The sequence below is a fragment of the Miniopterus schreibersii genome, assembly GCF_964146895.1.
Source record: "Miniopterus schreibersii genome assembly, chromosome: 7".
Classification (NCBI taxonomy): domain Eukaryota; kingdom Metazoa; phylum Chordata; class Mammalia; order Chiroptera; family Miniopteridae; genus Miniopterus; species Miniopterus schreibersii.
This window is the reverse complement of record NC_138108.1, coordinates 23,479,886-23,499,258: the sequence shown is the minus strand read 5'-3', so window position 1 is coordinate 23,499,258 and position 19,373 is coordinate 23,479,886. Positions and strand designations below refer to the sequence as shown.

Here is a 19,373-nt window from a genome sequence, read left to right as displayed (position 1 = left end):
AATGAAACTAGACCATCAACTTACTTCATACACAAGAATAAATTCAAAATGGATAAAAGACTTAAATGTAAGTCACAAAACCATAAAAATCATCAGAGAGATGCAAACTAAAACCACAATGAGGTATCTATTCTTCATTTCTATTTTTCTTTCTATGAGGCTTGTCTTCCCTTCCTATGCAAGTTGTTTTCCATATTATGTAATCAGATTTATCAACCTTTTATTTTTTTGCTGGTGGAATTTGGTCATATAATCTGTTCCCAGATTATAACACATTTCCCTGTGGCTTCATTTTGTTTTTACATTTAAATTTCTGATTCACGTAGATTTTGTTCAGTTGTATGGTGTGAGGTATGAATGCAGTTTTGACCTTTTTCCAACTGACTCCCCATTAGTTAAAAAGTCCACATTTCCACTACTGATTTGAAATGCCACCTTTTTTTAATGTTGTATTCGCATGTGCACTCAACTTTATTTCTCTATTTTCTGTCTAGTCTGTCTTTTTATGCCCCACTACCATTGTCTTTAAATTATAAAGACTTTGGGTGAATTTCAAAGTTTCCCTCATAGAGGATTTACACATTTCTTGATAGATTTATGCCTGGGTATTTAATCTTTTTTCTTAGTAATATATATGGAATCTTCTCTGATTCTTTGTTCTAATTGATTACTGTTTGCATATATGAAGATTGTTGATTTCTGTATGTTAATTATGTATTGTTTGTAGTATTTTCCAGACATATACCCTGAAAACCAAGCTAGCTTTACCTCTTGTTTCCCTCAGCTCTCGTGCTGCTCTTTGCTTTCTCTTGTTAAGTAAGTAGAAGGGAACCGTGGTTTTCATGTCTGTTCCTGACTTTCATGGCAATGCCTCTGGTTTCACCTCACTGAGTGAGATGCCAGGTTTTGAGCTGGTGATGTGTATTTATCACTACATTATTTATCAGTTGTTACTTGATTGAGTGCTTTTTAAAAAAATCATGAATGAGTGTTGAATTTTGTCAAGTGACTTTTGGCATTGATGGAGATTGTATTAGGGTCCAGCCAAGGAACAGAAACCACAATTATTTTATAAATTATTGACCGTATATAGAGAACGGACAAGAACTGAAAAGGCAAAAGGGGCCAGTGGACTATCTTGGAGGAGGTGACTGGTAAGCACCCCGCCTGGGCCTGAGGGCGCGCGGAGGACGGGCGGAGCTGACACTAAGCTCGGAGGGGCTCCGGGACTGTGCCCCGGCTGTGCTGTGGCCCTGAAGGGCTGTGCCGGGGCGGGTCTGAGGCCTGTGCTCCTGCAGGGCTGTGCCGGGGCGGGTCTGAGGCCTGTGCTCCTGCAGGGCTGTGCCGGGGCGGGTCTGAGGCCTGTGCTCCTGCAGGGCTGTGCCGGGGCGGGTCTGAGGCCTGTGGCCCTGAAGGGCTGTGCCGGGGCGGGTCTGAGGCCTGTGCTCCTGCAGGGCTGTGCCGGGGCGGGTCTGAGGCCTGTGGCCCTGAAGGGCTGTGCCGGGGCGGGTCTGAGGCCTGTGGCCCTGCAGGGCTGTGCCGGGGCGGGTCTGAGGCCTGTGGCCATGCAGGGCTGTGCCGGGGCGGGTCTGAGGCCTGTGGCCCTGCAGGGCTGTGCCGGGGCGGGTCTGAGGCCTGTGCCCCGGCAGGGCTGTGCCGGGGCGGGTCTGAGGCCTGTGGCCCTGCAGGGCTGTGCCGGGGCGGGTCTGAGGCCTGTGCTCCTGCAGGGCTGTGCCGGGGCGGGTCTGAGGCCTGTGGCCCTGCAGGGCTGTGCCGGGGCGGGTCTGAGGCCTGTGGCCCTGCAGGGCTGTGCCGGGCGGGTCTGAGGCCTGTGGCCCTGCAGGGCTGTGCCGGGGCGGGTCTGAGGCCTGTGGCCCTGCAGGGCTGTGCCGGGCGGGTCTGAGGTCGGGCAGCTGGCATCGGGAGCCCGCCGCTGCCCCCGCCGCAGCCGCGCCCCAGCGCGGACCATTTCTGCGCCGATGCCGCGGGAGCTGGAAGCAGACGGGACGCTGGGAACGTCCGCTCCCCTCCCCAGCACGTGAAGCAAGTCTGGGAAACAGCTGGTTTGGTTCCGTTCTAATTTTTAAAAGGTGCTAGGGTGCAGACTTTAAAAATGTAAAGATAGACCCGAAAAGTTAACCGTGGTAAATTCTAAGTTTTAGGCCCATGGGTGATTTTTATTTTTTATGCTTTTCAGCATTTTCCACATTTTCAAAAAGTTTTCCATCTCTTGATATTCACGCGGTACACTTTGTGGTTATTTACTAGATAAACTGTGAATAGTAATAAAGTTTATCTCCATATTACGGTAACTCTTGATTTTGAAAATAAACGAATAGTTATTTGTAAAACTGAGATCAGTCGTGAAACCATTCGTGGCCCTCGAGCTCCTCGCCTCCTGGAGTAAAGGTGGGCACTGACTGAGGGATACAGGGCTGCAGCAGGCGCGGTGGAGGGACGTACAAAAACCAAGAAACTGTCCCGGGCTGGAAATCTAGCCAGGCAGCCCTTGAAACACGTGGTCTCACGGGCGCCGCGAGAGGCGGACGCGGCCCGCAGGACCTGGCGAGGCGGGAGGTGGCGCCGGCTGCGCGGGCGAGGGGGCCGGGGCCCTGCGCGGGCGGGCGCCGCGGGGACGGCCCGGCGCCTCCGGGAGGAGTTTCCTGGGAGGCAGGCGCCTAACCTTTGGATCTCAGGCGGCACTTGCTCCGTCCGCCTGGGCTGGACTTCCCGCTGCTGCAGCCGGTCTCCCCGACCCGCCAGTGTCGCCGGACCCCGGGTGCCGACGACCCCGCGTCTTGGAGCCCGCGCGCTTCCCGCCACCATGGACAGCGCGGCGGAGCTGCTCTTCTACGTGAACGGCCGCAAGGTGAGCGCCCCGCGGACGCCCGCACCCGCCCGCGGGGGCCCGCAGGCTTGGAGCCCGCGCGCACGCCTCTGCCGGCTTGCGAGCGGTTCGCCTGTGCGCCCCACCTGCGCCCGGGCGGGGGACGCGTGGGTGCTTGGGGACTGCCCGGGGTCTTTGGGCCCCCGCCTTCCTGGGGTTCCTTTCCCCTCTCCATGCAGGACCCACAGGCGATTAGCACCCACCCCATAAACTAGAAGAGAAGTAGCTATTCTTGCTCATCAAGGTCCCCCCAAGTCCCCCCTCCCTGCAACCCCGCGGGAAAGGAGAGTGCCTTTCCATAGACTGAGGGCGACCTACGGCTGAGCCTCAGTCCTGGGGGTGCGTTCGGGTGAGCGGGGAGCCGGTTAGAGTTGGGGCAGGACCATGATGTTGAACTGATCAGATCACTCCCATCATTTCTCGGATAAGGAAATGATAACTCTTGGAAGCCTCAGATAGTTTCTGGCAGAGCTGAGCCAATGCTGGGCTCCGAGGAGCTGGACTTCACTGGACCCACTGCTGGCTGGCCTCTGTCCCCAGAAGCCTGGCTTTCTCCGCAGAACCCCTGGGACGGTTCCAGGCAGTGGGGGAAGCAAAGCTCCTGGCCACCTCCCGGATCCCTCCTGCCCTCCCCCGCCCCCAACAAACACACGCTGTAGACTCTGCTCACTCTTAATGTTGTCCCAGCATATTGGCATCGTTTTGCAAGGGGGAAACTGAGGCAGGAAGGTTAAGGGGCTTGTTTAAGAGCTGACAACCAAGCCGCGCTACTTGCATTTCGACCGAGCCAGTGTCTTCAGAGCCACCTGCGATCCCTGCTTCTGGTTCACAGAAGCCTCAGCGCTCCCCTGACTGGCACAGGGGACTCACCTGGAAGCTAAGGAAGGTCCAGCATCAGAGCTTCCCAGGGTGAGGCCCGTTCTAGGCCCTGAGCTGCGTTTAGCGTTGGTGGGTTGTATTATTTTCCTTAGAGAGGACTGCTCCCCCCACCCTCAAGCGGCACAAGTTGTAGGCCCCATAAAACCTTCCTCTGCCCTGCTGTCTTGTTTCCTTGCTGGGTAAGATGAGTTTGTTTGTCTTGATCTGTAGAGAGACATATGGCAATGGGGCAAAGTATTATGTATGTTATGTCATTTTTCTTCTTTTGTATAACTAAATGGTATAGTACAACCTGGCCTTTTTATTTAAACAAACAATTTCGGCTTCAATTTCGGCTCTGACTTTTATTGAGACACCTTAACCTCAGAGCTTGAGCTCCCGTTGAAAGGAAATAACGCTACTTACTTCACAGAGTGATCATGAGTATTCAATCAGGTTTTTGTTAAGGGCCTACTTTATGCCAGGTGGTGTCCCCAGCTAGGGGATACAACAGAGCACAGAAATGACAAAGTCCCTGCTTTTGTGGAGTTTGCATCGTGCCAGGAGACAGACAACAAGCACACAAACAAATGAAAATGTATAATGTCAGTCCGTGGAAAGTGCTAGGATACAAAATAAAGCAAAGTGAGGAGGGACAGAGAGTGGGCAGGAGCTGATACTTCAGGGGGATGGAAGGAAGGAGCCATGCAAACACCTGGAGGAAGAGAATTTTAGACAGAGGGAGTGCAGGTGCAAAGGTCCTCGGACGCAAGGATTCCTGAGTGCTCAGGGAACTGTAAGGAGGTTGGTGGGGCTGGGGATTGGCCAGGAGCCAGGTTACCACACCTTGGTAGGCAATGGTAAGGGTTCTGGTTAAATGAGAAAACAGGTGTTCGAGTCTAGCTTCTCCCTCCCCACCCTGAACCCCTCCCCCGGCTCCCAAACAAACTGCTGCGGAATTTTTAACATTACAGCTAACAGTTTGTGCCCTGTTGATTTTTAAAAATACATAAGCTGGTTCTTATCTATGAGTTTGATTTATAAGCCTAATGTTCTGAGATCATTTGGAAAGTATACTGTAGAGATGTTGATTTTGCAATTGCCCTGTTAAAAGAAATTGTGTCGCCCTGGCCGGTTTGGCTCCGTGGTTAGAACGCTGGCCCACTGACTGAAGGGTCTCGGGTTGGATTCTGGTCAAGTGCACGTACCTCGGTTGTAGGCTGGGTCCTCAGTCCGGGGTGCATGCAGGAGACTACCAATCAGTGTGTCTCTTTCACATCGATGTTTCTGTCTCTCTCTCTCTCTGCCTTTCACTCTCTCTGAAAAGTAAGTGATATATACACACACACACACACATATATATGTATATATGAGAAATCATGTCACCCTTTCCCTTTTCTTCCCCTCCCTTCCAATATCTGCTAAGCGTGCACTTTAATCCAGGTGAGCAAGTCTGATTACCACGTGGACAGCATTAGAATGAAGATTCTGGTTCAGAGGGGAGAGGCTGTTGAGAAAAGCATGAGAGAGAAACCACCAGGGAACAGGGTATTGAAATGGAGCATAACTTCTGGGATTAAAAACTTGCCCTGGAAAGGAAGCTTAGAAGCCAGTTGGGAAGCTCTAGATGATGTGATTTTCCTGCAACCTGTGCTTTTTGTGAAATCTCCCCAAGTTTCCAAAAGGTGTTGCTGGGCTGGGCCTAAGGCCATTGCCCATCAGTCTGAGATTTAGTTGCAGACAGATTTCTGAGGTCTGACTTGCTCTGCCAGGCGCCCCCAGAACAGATGTCCTAGTTTGAGGGGGGAAGAGCTCATGAGTGAATTATACCCTAGATGCCACTCTCTAATACAACTCCGGAACGAAGGGACGTCATTCAACCTGTCAGTGTGGGGTAGAGATGAAAGGTGTGGGCTTTGAAACTAGTTAGACATGGGTTTGATTCCTGTCCTGCCTGCTCTGCTGCTCAGTAATATATATATTCCATTACTTTTCAGAGAGAGTGAAAGGGAGATAGTCTCAAAAAGTTGCTTAATATCTCTGTCTCAGTTTTCCTCTCTGCAAAATGGAGCTAATAACAATACATTCTCCCATGGAATTGGGGTGAAGATTAAATTCCATTGAGAGTGGTTAGCAAGGTACTTGGCACACAGTAAGCACACATTGATTTTTAATATCTGGACTGGAAAATGATCTCCTTTATGCATAGATTCAGAACCTGCCCAGAAGTGTCAAGTTGGCCAAAAAGTAGTCTTGAAGAATTGTTTATCAAAAAGAACATCTTGATATCAAGACAAGAACCTGAACAGAGCTGTCCATTGGCCAGTGTTTCCTGGAGTTTTGATTTATAGGGCTGGGAGAGGACATCCCTGGGCTGCTGGGGTGGCTGTAACAATTCAGGGAAAAGTGGAGGGAGTGGAGGTGTCTTAGGCAGAAAGAACCAACAATTAAAATGAATTTTAAAGCAACCTGAAGCTCAGGCAGAAGTGTCCTTACTGACTGTGCCCTCGGTTCCCTGCTCTAATGCTGCTGTGAGTTATTCTTTACTGTGTCCCACATACATCTCCCTTCCCTCTTCCACCCACCCACCTTGGCCTTTCACACATATCACTCTCCCTCTCTTATTTCCATTTTTTCACCTCCATTCTCCCTGCACCCCCAATCTCCTTTCTCTTTTTTCTTTCTGCCTCTGTCTTGGATCTGGCAAAGCCCTCTCAGCCTGGCACAGAGAAAAGTGGTTTCTCAGCCTTGTGCAATGTGAACTTGAAATCTCCCAAAGGGCTGGTGGGGATACAGAGGGACACACCCTGTTCTTGCAACACCCAAGGCTGTCCTGAGACGGGAATATGCGATGACCCTGACCCGAGACAATGAGGATAACTCTGTTCCTCATTCCCTCCTCACCCCCAGCCACTATCTCAGTTCTGACCTCCCTGTTTCACCCAACACCCACCAGGACAGGGTGCACGCTAGATCCTTCCTCTCACTTCCCTCCTCCAAATATGCCATCCACCAAATCAAGAAAAATAAACATATTTCAAGCCAGTGGCACTTTGAACCAGACTCCAATCTCTTGAAACATCTGAAGCAAATACCTAAACAAGCAAGGCCTGCTGCTTCCATTAATTCCTTCCAAAATATACAAATATGTCTCAAGCTTCAAATACTATCCTTTGCTACCCAGATCCTGTCTGTCCATTAAAATTGGGCTTCTGTGGATTTGCCATCATACGTATTAATTAGGATTAGTTTCAACTACAAATGGCACACATTCAAAATTCATTAACGGTGGTTCAAACAATATAAGTCATTTTTTATTTTTAAAGAAAGGGTATTTGGTCATAGACACTATGGGGCTGGGCCAGAAGCTTCAGTGTCATCTGGGACCCACGATCCCTCTTTCTTCGTATGTTGCCTTAGGGTGTAAAATGGCTGCTGGTGTTCTAGCCATTTCATCCCTATTCCAGGCAGCCGGAAGGGAGAAAGGGAGCATGCATGCTGGGATAGACAACCATCAGGTTCTGCCACCATTATTGGCACTTCTCTACTTGTCTGTCTTTTCTTCCGTTCAGATGCCCCAGCCTATGAGGAAGCATCCCTTTCTCTGTAATGTTCTCATAGCAAACTGTACATCTCACATTCAAGTTACTCATTTAAATTAACTAACATTTATTGTGTCCTGCTGATATATCACCAGCACCTAGCTCAGCGTTTGACACAGAGAAGACTAGCAGAAGGTAGTTTCTCTCAGGGATCAAGAGAAGCTTATACAGCAGTTATGATGCAGGGTAAGACGCTCTGTGAGAGAGGTGTGGACATTGGCCGTGGGAGCACAGACGAGGATGGCTACTTGGAGCAGAGTGGGGAGGGGATATTAGATGGCAGCACCCCCAACAGGAGAGGACATATGAGCAGGGCTTTGAGTGACATACAAAATTCTGTCAAGCTAGAAGAATCAGAGGACTTTCAGGACTGAAGGAATTCTATATGCACATGTAGTGAAGGGTTAAGGTCCGTGCACAGCTGGGGTTGGCTGGTTCTCCCATATGAGTGGCGTTCAAGTTACATGGGTTGAATGGCAGGAGATGATGGGAAGTTTATCAAAGAGGCCTTGTAGGCTGTTCCAAGCAGTGTGAATCTCTTCTTGTACTTTAAGTACTCTTGAATAGAAATTCACCTAAGACCCACTCAGTGTGCTCATTAAAGATGTACATTTTCTGGTTCCCTATTCCAGAAATTCTGACTCCATAGGGTTTCATTTTAACAAATACCCTGAGTGATTGAGAAATTCCCAGCATGGCAGTTCGGCAGCCAGGAGCCTGTGCTGAATTTAGGCAGATACAGCAGATGATCAGACTTGGATTTTAGAGAGGTTGCGCTGGTAGTGGTATCAAGGGTGGCATGGCAGGTGCCAAGGATGGAGGCACGAGGCTTGTTAGGGAGCTGTTACAATTGTTCAGGCAAGAGGTAATAAGGGTTGATTTCAGGGAGTAGCTGTAGATGTGAAGGGTGTTTAGAGAATCATTTTGGAAGTATAAATGGCAGGACTCGATGACCCTGATTGTGGCAGATTGAAAGAAAGACAAAGTTGAAAATAGCTAAGATTTCTAATCTTAGGTGACCTAAGCAGATGGTGAAGCCGTTAAGCAAGTTATGGAAAAGGGAAGCAGTTAAATAAGAGTTCCATTTGAGGGTTAAGTTAGTTTGGGTTGCCTGGGACACTCCTCTGTATTACAGTATGTGGACACACACACAATCACATCTCCCCTACTATATTGCAGACTCCTCTAGGGCATATATCTGACCTTTGTAATTGGCACTTGTCTCTTTGCTGAGTGTATGGCCACTTTAAATTAAGGGTGAGAAGGCATCCATAGAATAAGCAGATGACCCCTCCTCACCGACTTCCCAGAAGGGAAAATTAGTGAAACACATTGAAAGAGGGGTTCTAATTCTGAAATTGTGAAGCAACCCATGCTTTTATTTGTGAATCTAAAAGAAATCCAAATTTTTAATCAAAAAAAAAAAAAAAAAGAAAAAGAAAGAAAACTTGATCACTTTGGAAAACATGAGCAGCTGTGACATTTCTGCCATGCCATCTCTGTGGGCTCTGTTCGATCGCTGTGCTGGATGCTGCACACAAACTTGCTTCCTAAGGGTGTCCTTGCTTACACATCTTTGTATCATTTGGAATACACGTTTTATCTTGTCCTTTGTTTTTGTTTTTTATTTGGGGGCCATGGTTGATTGTGATCTCTTTCTGGAAACTCATTTTTTGAACATGATATGCAAAAGAGTCTTTAAAAAAAAAACACAAAAAAACCCGTATCAATTTCACAGAGGCTGTTCTATTCCAGCAGCACCTCTCCCTCCTCCCCCTCCTCCTCTGCCTTCTTCTCTCTCTCTCCCCTATTATTTTCTGCTAATATCTTTTCCTTTACCCACTTTAGACTTTCTAAGAGAAACTGGAGAGGAATCAGTAGTGTTCCTATTGGTAGAACCAACCACTGCCTGAGAGAACAGTGCACAGTGATGATTCAGGACCAAGGACAGTGGCAAAGTGGTGGCGGGCTCAAGATTCATACTTTACACTTCAGAGGTTATTTGTATCTCATGGATGTTCCTTAAATATTAAATCAAGTTGAAAATATGAAATATGAGTTAATTAACGTGTATTTCCATCAAGTTGACATAGCCTGCTAATACAAAAATGTCACCACTCTCTCAAATTTGTGTGCATAACTCTTATTTTCCTTCTGGTGCAGGTGATAGAAAAAAATGTTGATCCTGAAACAATGCTGTTACCATATCTGAGGAAGAAGCGTATCCTTTCCTTTGCTTTGTATTTGTGTGTGTTTGGGGTGGGGGTGAGGGGCTCCTAAGTCCCCATTCAGGTGACATTTCAAATGTCTTTTTAAAGCCACACTGAGTCCTATTCTCTGCTATTATGGCTTTATGTTCCTTGAGAAAGTCCTACACCTTACTTTGTAGGCAGTGCACAACTGTGACTGTCAGAAGCAGCAAGTTCTTTCCAATCTCTGCTTTGGCACTTAATATATTAAAGTGGAGAAACTAGCAATGGGAATGAAAACAATGGCTGTTAAAAGGGCCTAATTAAGCATCCTTCAGAATTAAGAGTCACAATATTGACATTCTGTCTTCGAGGACTAATCATCCTGCCCATCAGAAAGAGAGAGCACAGAAATCTCCTGAAATGAAAGTAAGAGAACAATGGAGATGTTAAACCTGAGAATGTTACTTAGAAAAACTCTCTAAATAAAAGTCATCTAAGGAATGGATTCTTAGCCTGCGAGGCATGAATTCCAGTGGGCTTCCAGAGTTAAATTATATACAAAATTATGCTACAATGGGAGTTTGTACTTTTTTTCTTCTTCTGGAGAGAGTGAAATTCCCCGAGTAGTACACAACCAAAAAAAAATCAATAACTATCTTCTAGAAGTCACTCAAGATCTTTGGACATAAAAACAATGAGCACTGATTTCCTGCTTATCCATGCTACTAATGTGTAATATTTCAGATTTGGTTCATTTGCAAGTGACGTAAGATCCCCAATAACAATAAACAAGATAGAACATAGAAGTTTATTCCTTTCTTATTGTGTTAGTTCAGGTTCTCTGGGAAGAAAAAAAAGGGGGCGGGCATTAAATGTGCAAGAGTCTTATTAAAAGAAATGCCCGAGTGAAAGGAAATAGGGAGGGAGTCAGTGACAACTGGAGAGGTGGATTTCAAAGCGCAGCCACTGGGTGTCTTGGTCAGCTACCCTCCCTGTTGAAGAAGGTGTGTGAGGCACATTCTCCTGGCTGTCATACTCACATAAAGGAATCCCAAAGGTAGGTAGGTCAGGGCTAGTAAAGCAGAGTCACAACGTAATCAGGGAACCAAGCTCTTTATATTTTGTTGCTCCACCCCCCTCAGCATGCAGCTTTCTCCTCATGGTCAGAGGTGACTACTGAGGTCCAGCCATCACATCTGAATTCCAGCACATAGCAAGACGTAAGGGGTGAAGAAGCAGGCACCCTTCTCCTTTTGAGGTTGTTTCCCTCTTGGAAGTCTTACACAACACTCATGTTTACATCCCAGCGGCCAGATTGTTAACAACTCCATCTAGCTACAGAGGAGGCTTGGAAAATATACTTTTCATTCTGGGAAACCATGTGCGTAGCTAAAAATTGAGATTTTACAACCAAGGAAGATGAGAAAACAGGTATTGGGGAACATCTAGCAGTTTCTGCCACCAAGAAGCAGAGAAATATGGCAAACATGGATAATACAACAGAAATATTCCAAGAATTACTTACAAGTTGATGTTTTACTTTGTATGTTGCCAAAGACACAGATAAAGTTGAGAACAAATGTACAATGTACCCCTATTTTCAAATACTTAAGCCCTTATAGGTACAGACTCTTCCTTTTCTTAGTTTGGCCCAATTTTGGGCAACCCAAGGTCCAGTTGTCTTGAAAGAGTGGAGACTAGATATATAACATGCAAATGGAAATTAAGAATTTACAATGATTGTAAATAATAGCAGCTAAGACATCCATCCATCATTTGATGATTATGCATTAATTTAACTCTCTATGTAAGTCTTTGATAGTGTTGTCTCCTAAGATCAGTGCTGTTCTGGAAAGAGAATTATGGAAAACATTATCCTTAACGGTACTTTTCCCAGTTCGACTCACAGGAACTAAGTATGGCTGTGGAGGGGGGGGCTGTGGCGCCTGCACAGTGATGATATCACGATACAACCCCGTTACCAAGAGGATAAGGTACCTTGCAGCCAAGTGCAGATTTGGTTGATTTTTTTGCAGTTTTGAACTTTGTTTTATTCCTTTCTTTGGTAAATATGCACTGAACACCTACTATGTGACAGGGCCTGTGCTAAGTACTGGATACAGTGATAAACAGGACAAACTTTATCCAGGAATATGAATGGACTATTAAAAATGTGCCCCCAGTGAGGATAAGATATAGCCGAAGAGCCCCTGTCGTAGTTCTGCTGGGTGAATGAGAACATTTTAGTTGCCGCTTGGAGCTGGACATTTTCAAGCAGTAGGTTTTGTGGGATTGAGGAGCTCTGCATCCCACACCCTATTTCTTCTGAAGCACAATTTCAAATTCACTTTATTCCCCAGCCAACCCTGGCTCAGCACCTGCCTAGAGGAGGAAATAGGTGCTCGGTGATTAATCACGTGACTAGAGAGGAGCGTGTCAGCCCCTCATCCAAGAGAGAGAAAAAACAAAGTTAGTGGGAACTGTTCTGGAGTTAGAATTTGGAGGTCTAATTGAGTCCCGTCTCTGACACTCCAGCTGTGCCCCTGAACAAATCACCCCGACCCTCAGATTCTACTTTGGTAAAATGAACATGAGCTAAAGATAAAATGCATGTGCAAAGCCTGGGACATTATTCCAAACTTTGCGTGTCGGAGGCACACGGTGAATGTTCTGTCCTGTGTCCCATTGGATACAAGGTGATTTGTGCTTTTCTTTCGCATTCGGAAGACACTCTGCAGCCAGCGCCTGCATGATGCCCATCTGTTCAGTGCACGGTGCTGCCGTCACGACCGTCGAAGGCATAGGAAGCACCGGGACCAGGATTCACCCCGTTCAGGTGAGGGGGCCTCTTCATAGGGTTGCTGGGCCTTGGAACCCATTCACGTCATGATGAGCCCCTGGGAGCAGGCTGGGCCCTGCTGCTTGGCCAGCCAACAGAGGAAACCAAGCTGAGGCCCAGGAGGGAAACCTGGTCGTGTGGATGTTTTGTGACTGACTTCTTGGAAAGATGCTTTCCGAAGTCTAGAGGACTTTCTCTTAAAAAGAAAAAAAAAAAATGATCTCACTGGGGTTTGTCTTCTATGTTTTAATTAGATGACACCCATCCATTATTCACCTTACGTCTTCCAACCTTACAAAGAAATGAGAGCCATGTGCATTGAGGAATATACTTTAATTGTGTTTTTTAATAAAGTGGAAAATAACATGATTTTAAAGCTGAATGAAAATCTCAGCTACCAAAAAGATTCGTTAAATTTAGGGCTTGTTCAGAAGACAGATAATAGGAATTGTTAATGAATTTTGAGGTTTTTCTCCTAAGGCAGCACCTTCTTAGAACTTTGCCTCAAGTGAAAGGGCACCTCTCCCAAGTCTTTCCATTATTTATGCATTTGCCATAAAGATGCTGTTGCTACATGTTTTTATCTACGTTGATAGGGTCACTTATGAGGAGAGGGCTGAAGAGGGAAAAGATTGGGGTGACAGAGAAACTGACCAAACTTCAAATTCTCTGGACTTGAAGGAATCATGGGTTCTGTTTATGTTCTATGAAACCTCAACATGTAGAAGGAGAGAATTCTGCCCGGATACCCTGGTGAGACTTTGCTATTCACAGGCATGAAAACACACTTCCATTTAGTAACTGCTGCTAAGCTGCTGGTTGCAATGTAGCCAGGAGACAGCTTCCAAAATGAGGTTGCAACTTTGAAGTTAGATTCCAAAGAGAACATGCTGGGGGCGGTAAAGGGTTGGGAGAAAAATAAAGGCAGTATTTCCTTCTTGATCGTTTTCAGGATCAATAATGGTGCTTTGTAAACAAAGTTCTATGTGCCAAAGCATTAGGGCGTAGCAAGCGATAAAGGTACGCACGAAATACTTGGAGGTGTTTTTTTTTTTATTGTTGTTTGTGGTTTTTTCCCCTCAACTTGAGTATAATCCAGTTCATTTCTCTTTATCTCAGTGATTCCCATTCAGGACTACAAATTGAAACCACCGGGGAATCTTTAAAACTATATGCCTGTGTCACACATCTGTAGATTCTCAGTCAGTTGATCTTGGGTGCTGCCTTTGGAAATTGTTAAACTCCCCTCTTGATTCTGAAAGCTGAGAAGCTTGAGTGAAGCTCAAAAACTGTTGAGGACCAGTAATCATGGCCACTCAGCCCAAGAAAGGGAGGCACCTAGGATGAGAAGGATTTTCTGGGACCTCTTCTCCAACTTTAATGTACATATGATTTGCCTGGGGATCTTGTTAAAATGCAGGTTGTGATTCAGTAGGCCTGGGGTGGGGCCCAAGATTCTGCGCGTCTAACCCTCGCGTGCTTCCAGGAGAGGATCGCCAAGTGTCACGGCACCCAGTGTGGGTTCTGCACCCCTGGCATGGTGATGTCCATCTACACGCTGCTGAGGAACCAGCCGGATCCCACTCTGGATCAGTTAACTGATGCCCTTGGTGGTAGGTTATGTGTATGTGTGTGCGCTTTTATTTTTAAATGATGATGATGACGACAACAAACACTAATATTGGACACCTGCCATGTGCCATGCCCTGTATTAAATGCCATTGTAAAGATTATCTCACTTACTCTTTGCAATAACTTTATATATCAACCAAATATCTCAAGTTGCTGATGAAAAAATTCTGACTTTCTGGATTAGGTGGATGGAAATGTCAAGTAGGGGTTCCTTCGAGGATGGGGTCCCTATTTCCATCATGCGTGTGGCAGTCTGTACCTCTCCTTAGATTCCTTGATGAACAGAGCTGGGTTTTCTCCTTTAGGTAACCTGTGCCGTTGCACTGGATACAGGCCCATAATTGATGCGTGCAAGACCTTCTGTAACGTGAGTAGGAAGGAACCTGTTATTAAGTGTATTCCCCCCATGAAACAAAACAGTGGGGGCTGCCAGGTGCAATTAGGGGATAGCCATTGGTGCTGATTCAGCGCTGCTTTGCATCTCCAAGTCTGTAACTGATGTTTGTTATCGATCTTGGGCAGGATGCTTACCCCCACTCGCTGAGCTTGCTCTGGCAGCCACGTAATGAGTGCTAAGCCCTTTGATACTGGCTGTGGGTCATTGTCCCTGACCTGTTGCCTGAGTCAGATACCTGGCCCTGGTGCTCCAGCGGCCCTCTGTGTCGCCCAATCACAGCATTAGTCACACAGTGGGGCAGCTGCCCATCTGCTCTTTCTTCTGCTCAGCAGATTTTGGTCTGCTTGACAGTAGAGGCCATGTATCTCCAGGGCTGGCCACCGTTCACTGAATGAGTAACCACTCAGTCAGTATTTGTTGAATGATTAGATGAACAAATAACCTTGCACCTGAGATTGCCCTTTGGAAGCTAAGCTATGAAATCAGTACATCGTAAATAAGGACAGAGTGATAATAATACTTGTTAACATGTTATTAATAAAATATTAATATTAAAAATAAACCATTGTTAATAGTTATTGCTATGTGCCAGACTTTGTTATAAGGTCTTTATATTATGGTGACAATAGTTAATAATACTGTGTTGTGTACTTGGAATTTGCTAAGAAGATAGACCCTAAGTGTTCTCATCACACACACGCACCCACACAATGGTAATTATGTGAGGTAATAAGTATGTTAATTAACTGACTGTGGCAATCATTTAACAAAATATAGATATGTCAAATAATCACATTGTATACTTTATTTTTTTCCAATGTAATTAGATATTTATTTATTTATTCATTTTTGCATTTGTTTTTTGTTGTTGTTCAAAATATTACAGATGTCCCTTTTTCTCCCCAATGACCCATTCCACCCTGTCCCACCCCCCTCCCCAGTCCCTCTCCACACCATTGTCCCTGTCCTTGGGTTGTGCATATATGCATGTAAATTCTTTGGTTACTCTCTCCCCTTCCACCCTTCCCTCTGAGATTCGTCAGCCTGATCCATGCTCCCATGTCATTGAATCATTTCTGTTCATCAATTTATTAAGTTCTTTAGATTCCACATGTAAGTGAGATCATGTGATGTTTGTCTTTCTCTGCCTGGATTGTTTCCCTTAGCATAATATTCTCCAGGTCCATCCATACTGTCCCAAAGGGTACGAGATCCTTCTTCTTTACAGCTGTGTAGTAGTCCATGGTGTAAATGCCCCACAGCTTTTTATCCACTCATCTACTGATGGGCACTTGGGCTGTTTCCAGATCTTAGCTATTGTAAATTGCTCTGATATGAACATAGGGGTGCATATATTCTTTCTGATTGGTGTTTTGGATTTCTAAGGATATATTCCTAGAAGTGGGATCACTGGGTCAAAAGGCAGCTCCATTTTTAATTTTTTTAAAAATTTATCTTTATTGTTGAGAGTATTACAGGTGTTCCATTTTTCTCCCCCGATTGACCCCCTCCACTTCCCTTCTGCCCCCTCCCCAGGCCTTCACCCCGTTATTGATTGTGTCCATGGGTTATGCATATAACTTCTTTGGTTAATCTAGGACGAGCTCAACTTTGCCTTAACTTACCATTAGCTTGAGAGGAAAAATCAATTCCTGAGTTGAATCCAAGGGCAGAAACTCCTGTAGTTTTCCAAGTACAAGTCTTTTATATCCTTGGTTAAGCTCATTCTTAGGCATCTTATTTTTTTAGTTACAATGGTAAATGGTATTGTTTTTTTAGTTTCTCTTTCTGAAAGTTCATTGTTGGTATATAAGAATGCCTCCGATTGTATACTTTAAATGTAATCAATTTTATTTATCAATTATACCTCAATAAAGCTAAAAAAATTCTTAGTAGAATCAGCAATAAATTCTTGGTTATTTATTTTTCATCCACTAGACTTCTGGCTGCTGTCAAAGTAAAGAAAATGGGGTTTGCTGTTTGAATCAAGAAATAAATGAATTACCGGAATTTGAGGAAGGAAATAAGGTGAGTGAAATATAAATTGTTTATAAGGGTTTCTCAGGACATGGTCACAGACCAACCAACTTTCAAGAAGAATAAATAGCTGCCCAAGTTAAATTGATTTGAAGTGTGTCAACATGTCCCCTCTCCCCTTCTCACTCCATTTCTGTAACACACACACACACACACACACACCCCTACACCCCTATCCAAACAACTTCATTCCTCATTTAAGATATTACTCTCAAAGTACAGCTATCTAAAGGAAAGAAAACGCACTGATATCATAGTGTTTCTTAGTATTTTTTTGTAAAGCCTCCTTCAAGTGTCTTTTTTTAAGAGCCATAAGCAAAGTAGAGGTGTCAGGGAGATGAAAGAAGAGGTGGCAACCCAGGGAACTATTCTTGTTCTCAGCTGGCTCGGGTGCTGCCGCCAGTGTCCTCTCTTTCCCCGGACTCCAGGAGAATGTTCCGGCCGTGCAGGGCTTTGGAGGCTCACTGACGTCTGCACTGATCGCTAAGGCCCAGGCCTGTGTTAGAGCCCGCGACTTAGAGCCCAGCGATTATGGCTGGCCAGCTGGGTTTTGGTCTGTCTGCTCTATGTCTCTCTTCTTCTGAGCTCATTCCACAAAGGATTTAAAGTACTGTAGTTAGAGTTGCTTGGTGACAGTAACTTTTGGTACTTTCTCTTTTTAAGGAAAATCCAAAACTCTTCTCAGAAGAGGAGTTTCTGCCCTTGGATCCAACTCAGGAATTAATTTTTCCTCCCGAGCTAATGGTAAGTTAAGGCAAAGTTGAGCTCGTCCTAGAGGAATTCATGGTGAAATGGCAGGAAGGGTATTTGCTTAGGAACCCTCTCAAAGGCTGATTGGCAAACAGGTAATATCCATCTGTCATCCTCAGCTCAAGGCCTAAAGAGTGTGGGACCAATGCAGAGATGGGGAGGGAGGGTGGAGTCACCTTGAGGAAACAGTTGAGTGTAAGAAGCAGCAGGTGGTATCTATAAAAATGTTACGAAATGTCATTATGACGTTTGTAGTCTTAGACATGTTTTCTACTTCCAGTAGAAAACTGAGTTTATTCTTCCATAGAATGTTTTGACAAAATTAAGCATGTTAAAATATTTTTAAACATTGAAATGAGTTCCTTTGAGATATGAAAGCACCAAAAGGAGGCACTGGAACCGTCTCCAGATGGAGTAAAATATTGTCACAGTTTTATTCTGATTCCTAGTGAAGCTGTACTTTTAGGTCATTTTTATTTTATTTTATTTTTTAAATTTCTATTTCCTTTCTTTGTTCCTACAAAGATAGAGCAAAACCAGGTGAAGATATTGTCCTAAAATAATCTCAAATCCCTATGGTTTTTCAATAGATAATGGCTGAGAAACAACCACCAAGGACCAGGATTTTTGCTGGCGATAGAATGATGTGGATTTCCCCAGTGACCCTGAAAGAACTTCTAGAAGCTAAAGCCAAGTACCCCCAGGCCCCTGTCGTCATGGGGAACACCTCTACGGGTATGCAGAAAGAACCCTAGGGATTTCTTATGAGGAAACCTAAAGCGCTTTAGGGAAAAGAACCTCATACATGCATGTCTCAGGGAAACCAGCTTGGCTTCCTCAGCGTTGCTCAAAAGGCTTTCACAGCTTCCATTAGGTAAGTGAATTCCTGTTGCCCCTAATCGGAGCGGTGCACAGAGCTGCACCCAGGAGGCCTGCTTCTTGACGAATCAGGAGCAGCAGTTGCAGGGACAGCTGCCCTGTCTTCCCATGTGGCGCTTGTATCCGAAATGGCTCTTTGTTTCCTCTCAGTGGTGTCTCAGTAGGTGTAGGCTGCGGTGATAGGGTCCTTCGACTGTCTCCCTGTCTCCATTATAAACTCGGTTTGACTGCCCTCTTCTTTGAGGGGGCTCCTAGGGTCCTCCCAGAGGGAATTCTGAGTACGCCACACGTTGTCTTGGATTCATCAGCCAAGTTTCAAGGCTGAAAAGTCCAAAGGGTCCCCCAGTACAGTGAAAATTCATCTGTCTGTTCTCTGTGCATGTGTGACTTGGCGATGAACAGACCAGTAGAAAGATATGTAGTTTCTATATATTTAAAGACACCAGTTTTAATCACAATTGCAGAATTAGCAAGGCAGTTCGCCCCCTTTATCCTAGTCTTTCTTTCCTTCTAATCCTTTAGGGCCCAAAGTGAAATTTAAAGGCGCTTTTCACCCAGTGATCATTTCTCCTGACAGAATAGAAGAACTGAATGTTGTAAACTATGCACGTAATGGTGAGTTCTCAAGGTCCCTGTTTTCTTAGCTGAAATGTATTAATCAATTTATTTTCTTTGCCCAGTAGATAACCAGAAAAAGAATTATTCCTAATTATAATATACAAAGAGATTCTCTTCTTATAAGAATGATAACATTCTGGGAAAGGCTCAGGGAAGAATTCTCTACAATTATATAAGATACTAATAGTCTGAATAGTCAGCTTTTTACTGAAGAACTTTCTATGCATGCCGTCTCGGAGAAATGTAGCAACTATTCGTCAAAGGGCACTGTGCGAAGTGCTGGACAGAGATGGAGATGACTAGAACAGTCTTGCTCTCCAGAAGCATAGGAGTAAGTGAAGCAAGTGTGTGTAGTAACAGCTTACAGGCTGGCTTTTCATTCTGATGAAGGAATTTGATTTAATTGCAATGGTGAGAAGCAATATAAATGAGAGTTTGGAGTCTGGCTCTGGAGTCTAATTCTTGACTATGTTATATATTAGCTATAAAAACTTAGTCAAGTTACTTAACTGAGTCTCAGTTTCTTGATCTGTGAAATAGGGCTAATAATATCTCAAAGGCTTGTTAGGGTTCGAGGAGATTCTATGGCTCATTCAATACAGTGCTTGACGCAACGAGTGTTCAAAACATTTACCACCGACACCATGTCCATCGCCACCACCAACATCACCACCAATGAGCA

The 19,373-nt window shown here is 45.2% G+C and overlaps 1 protein-coding gene across 1 annotated transcript in view; it reads left to right on the top strand.

Annotated features, from left to right (window-relative positions):
- Positions 1 to 2,603: 2,603 nt before the first annotated feature.
- The window catches only part of AOX1 (aldehyde oxidase 1), a 58,823-nt gene continuing 42,053 nt past the window's right edge, over positions 2,604 to 19,373 (top strand). Inside the window, exons 1-10 of the mRNA XM_081141924.1 lie at positions 2,604 to 2,869; positions 9,511 to 9,568; positions 11,437 to 11,533; positions 12,267 to 12,375; positions 13,865 to 13,991; positions 14,316 to 14,377; positions 16,346 to 16,435; positions 17,108 to 17,188; positions 17,785 to 17,929; positions 18,596 to 18,688. Coding sequence (XP_080998050.1) covers positions 2,825 to 2,869; positions 9,511 to 9,568; positions 11,437 to 11,533; positions 12,267 to 12,375; positions 13,865 to 13,991; positions 14,316 to 14,377; positions 16,346 to 16,435; positions 17,108 to 17,188; positions 17,785 to 17,929; positions 18,596 to 18,688 — 907 coding nt within the window. The 5' untranslated portion in view covers positions 2,604 to 2,824. The remainder of the gene's footprint in view (positions 2,870 to 9,510; positions 9,569 to 11,436; positions 11,534 to 12,266; positions 12,376 to 13,864; positions 13,992 to 14,315; positions 14,378 to 16,345; positions 16,436 to 17,107; positions 17,189 to 17,784; positions 17,930 to 18,595; positions 18,689 to 19,373) is intronic.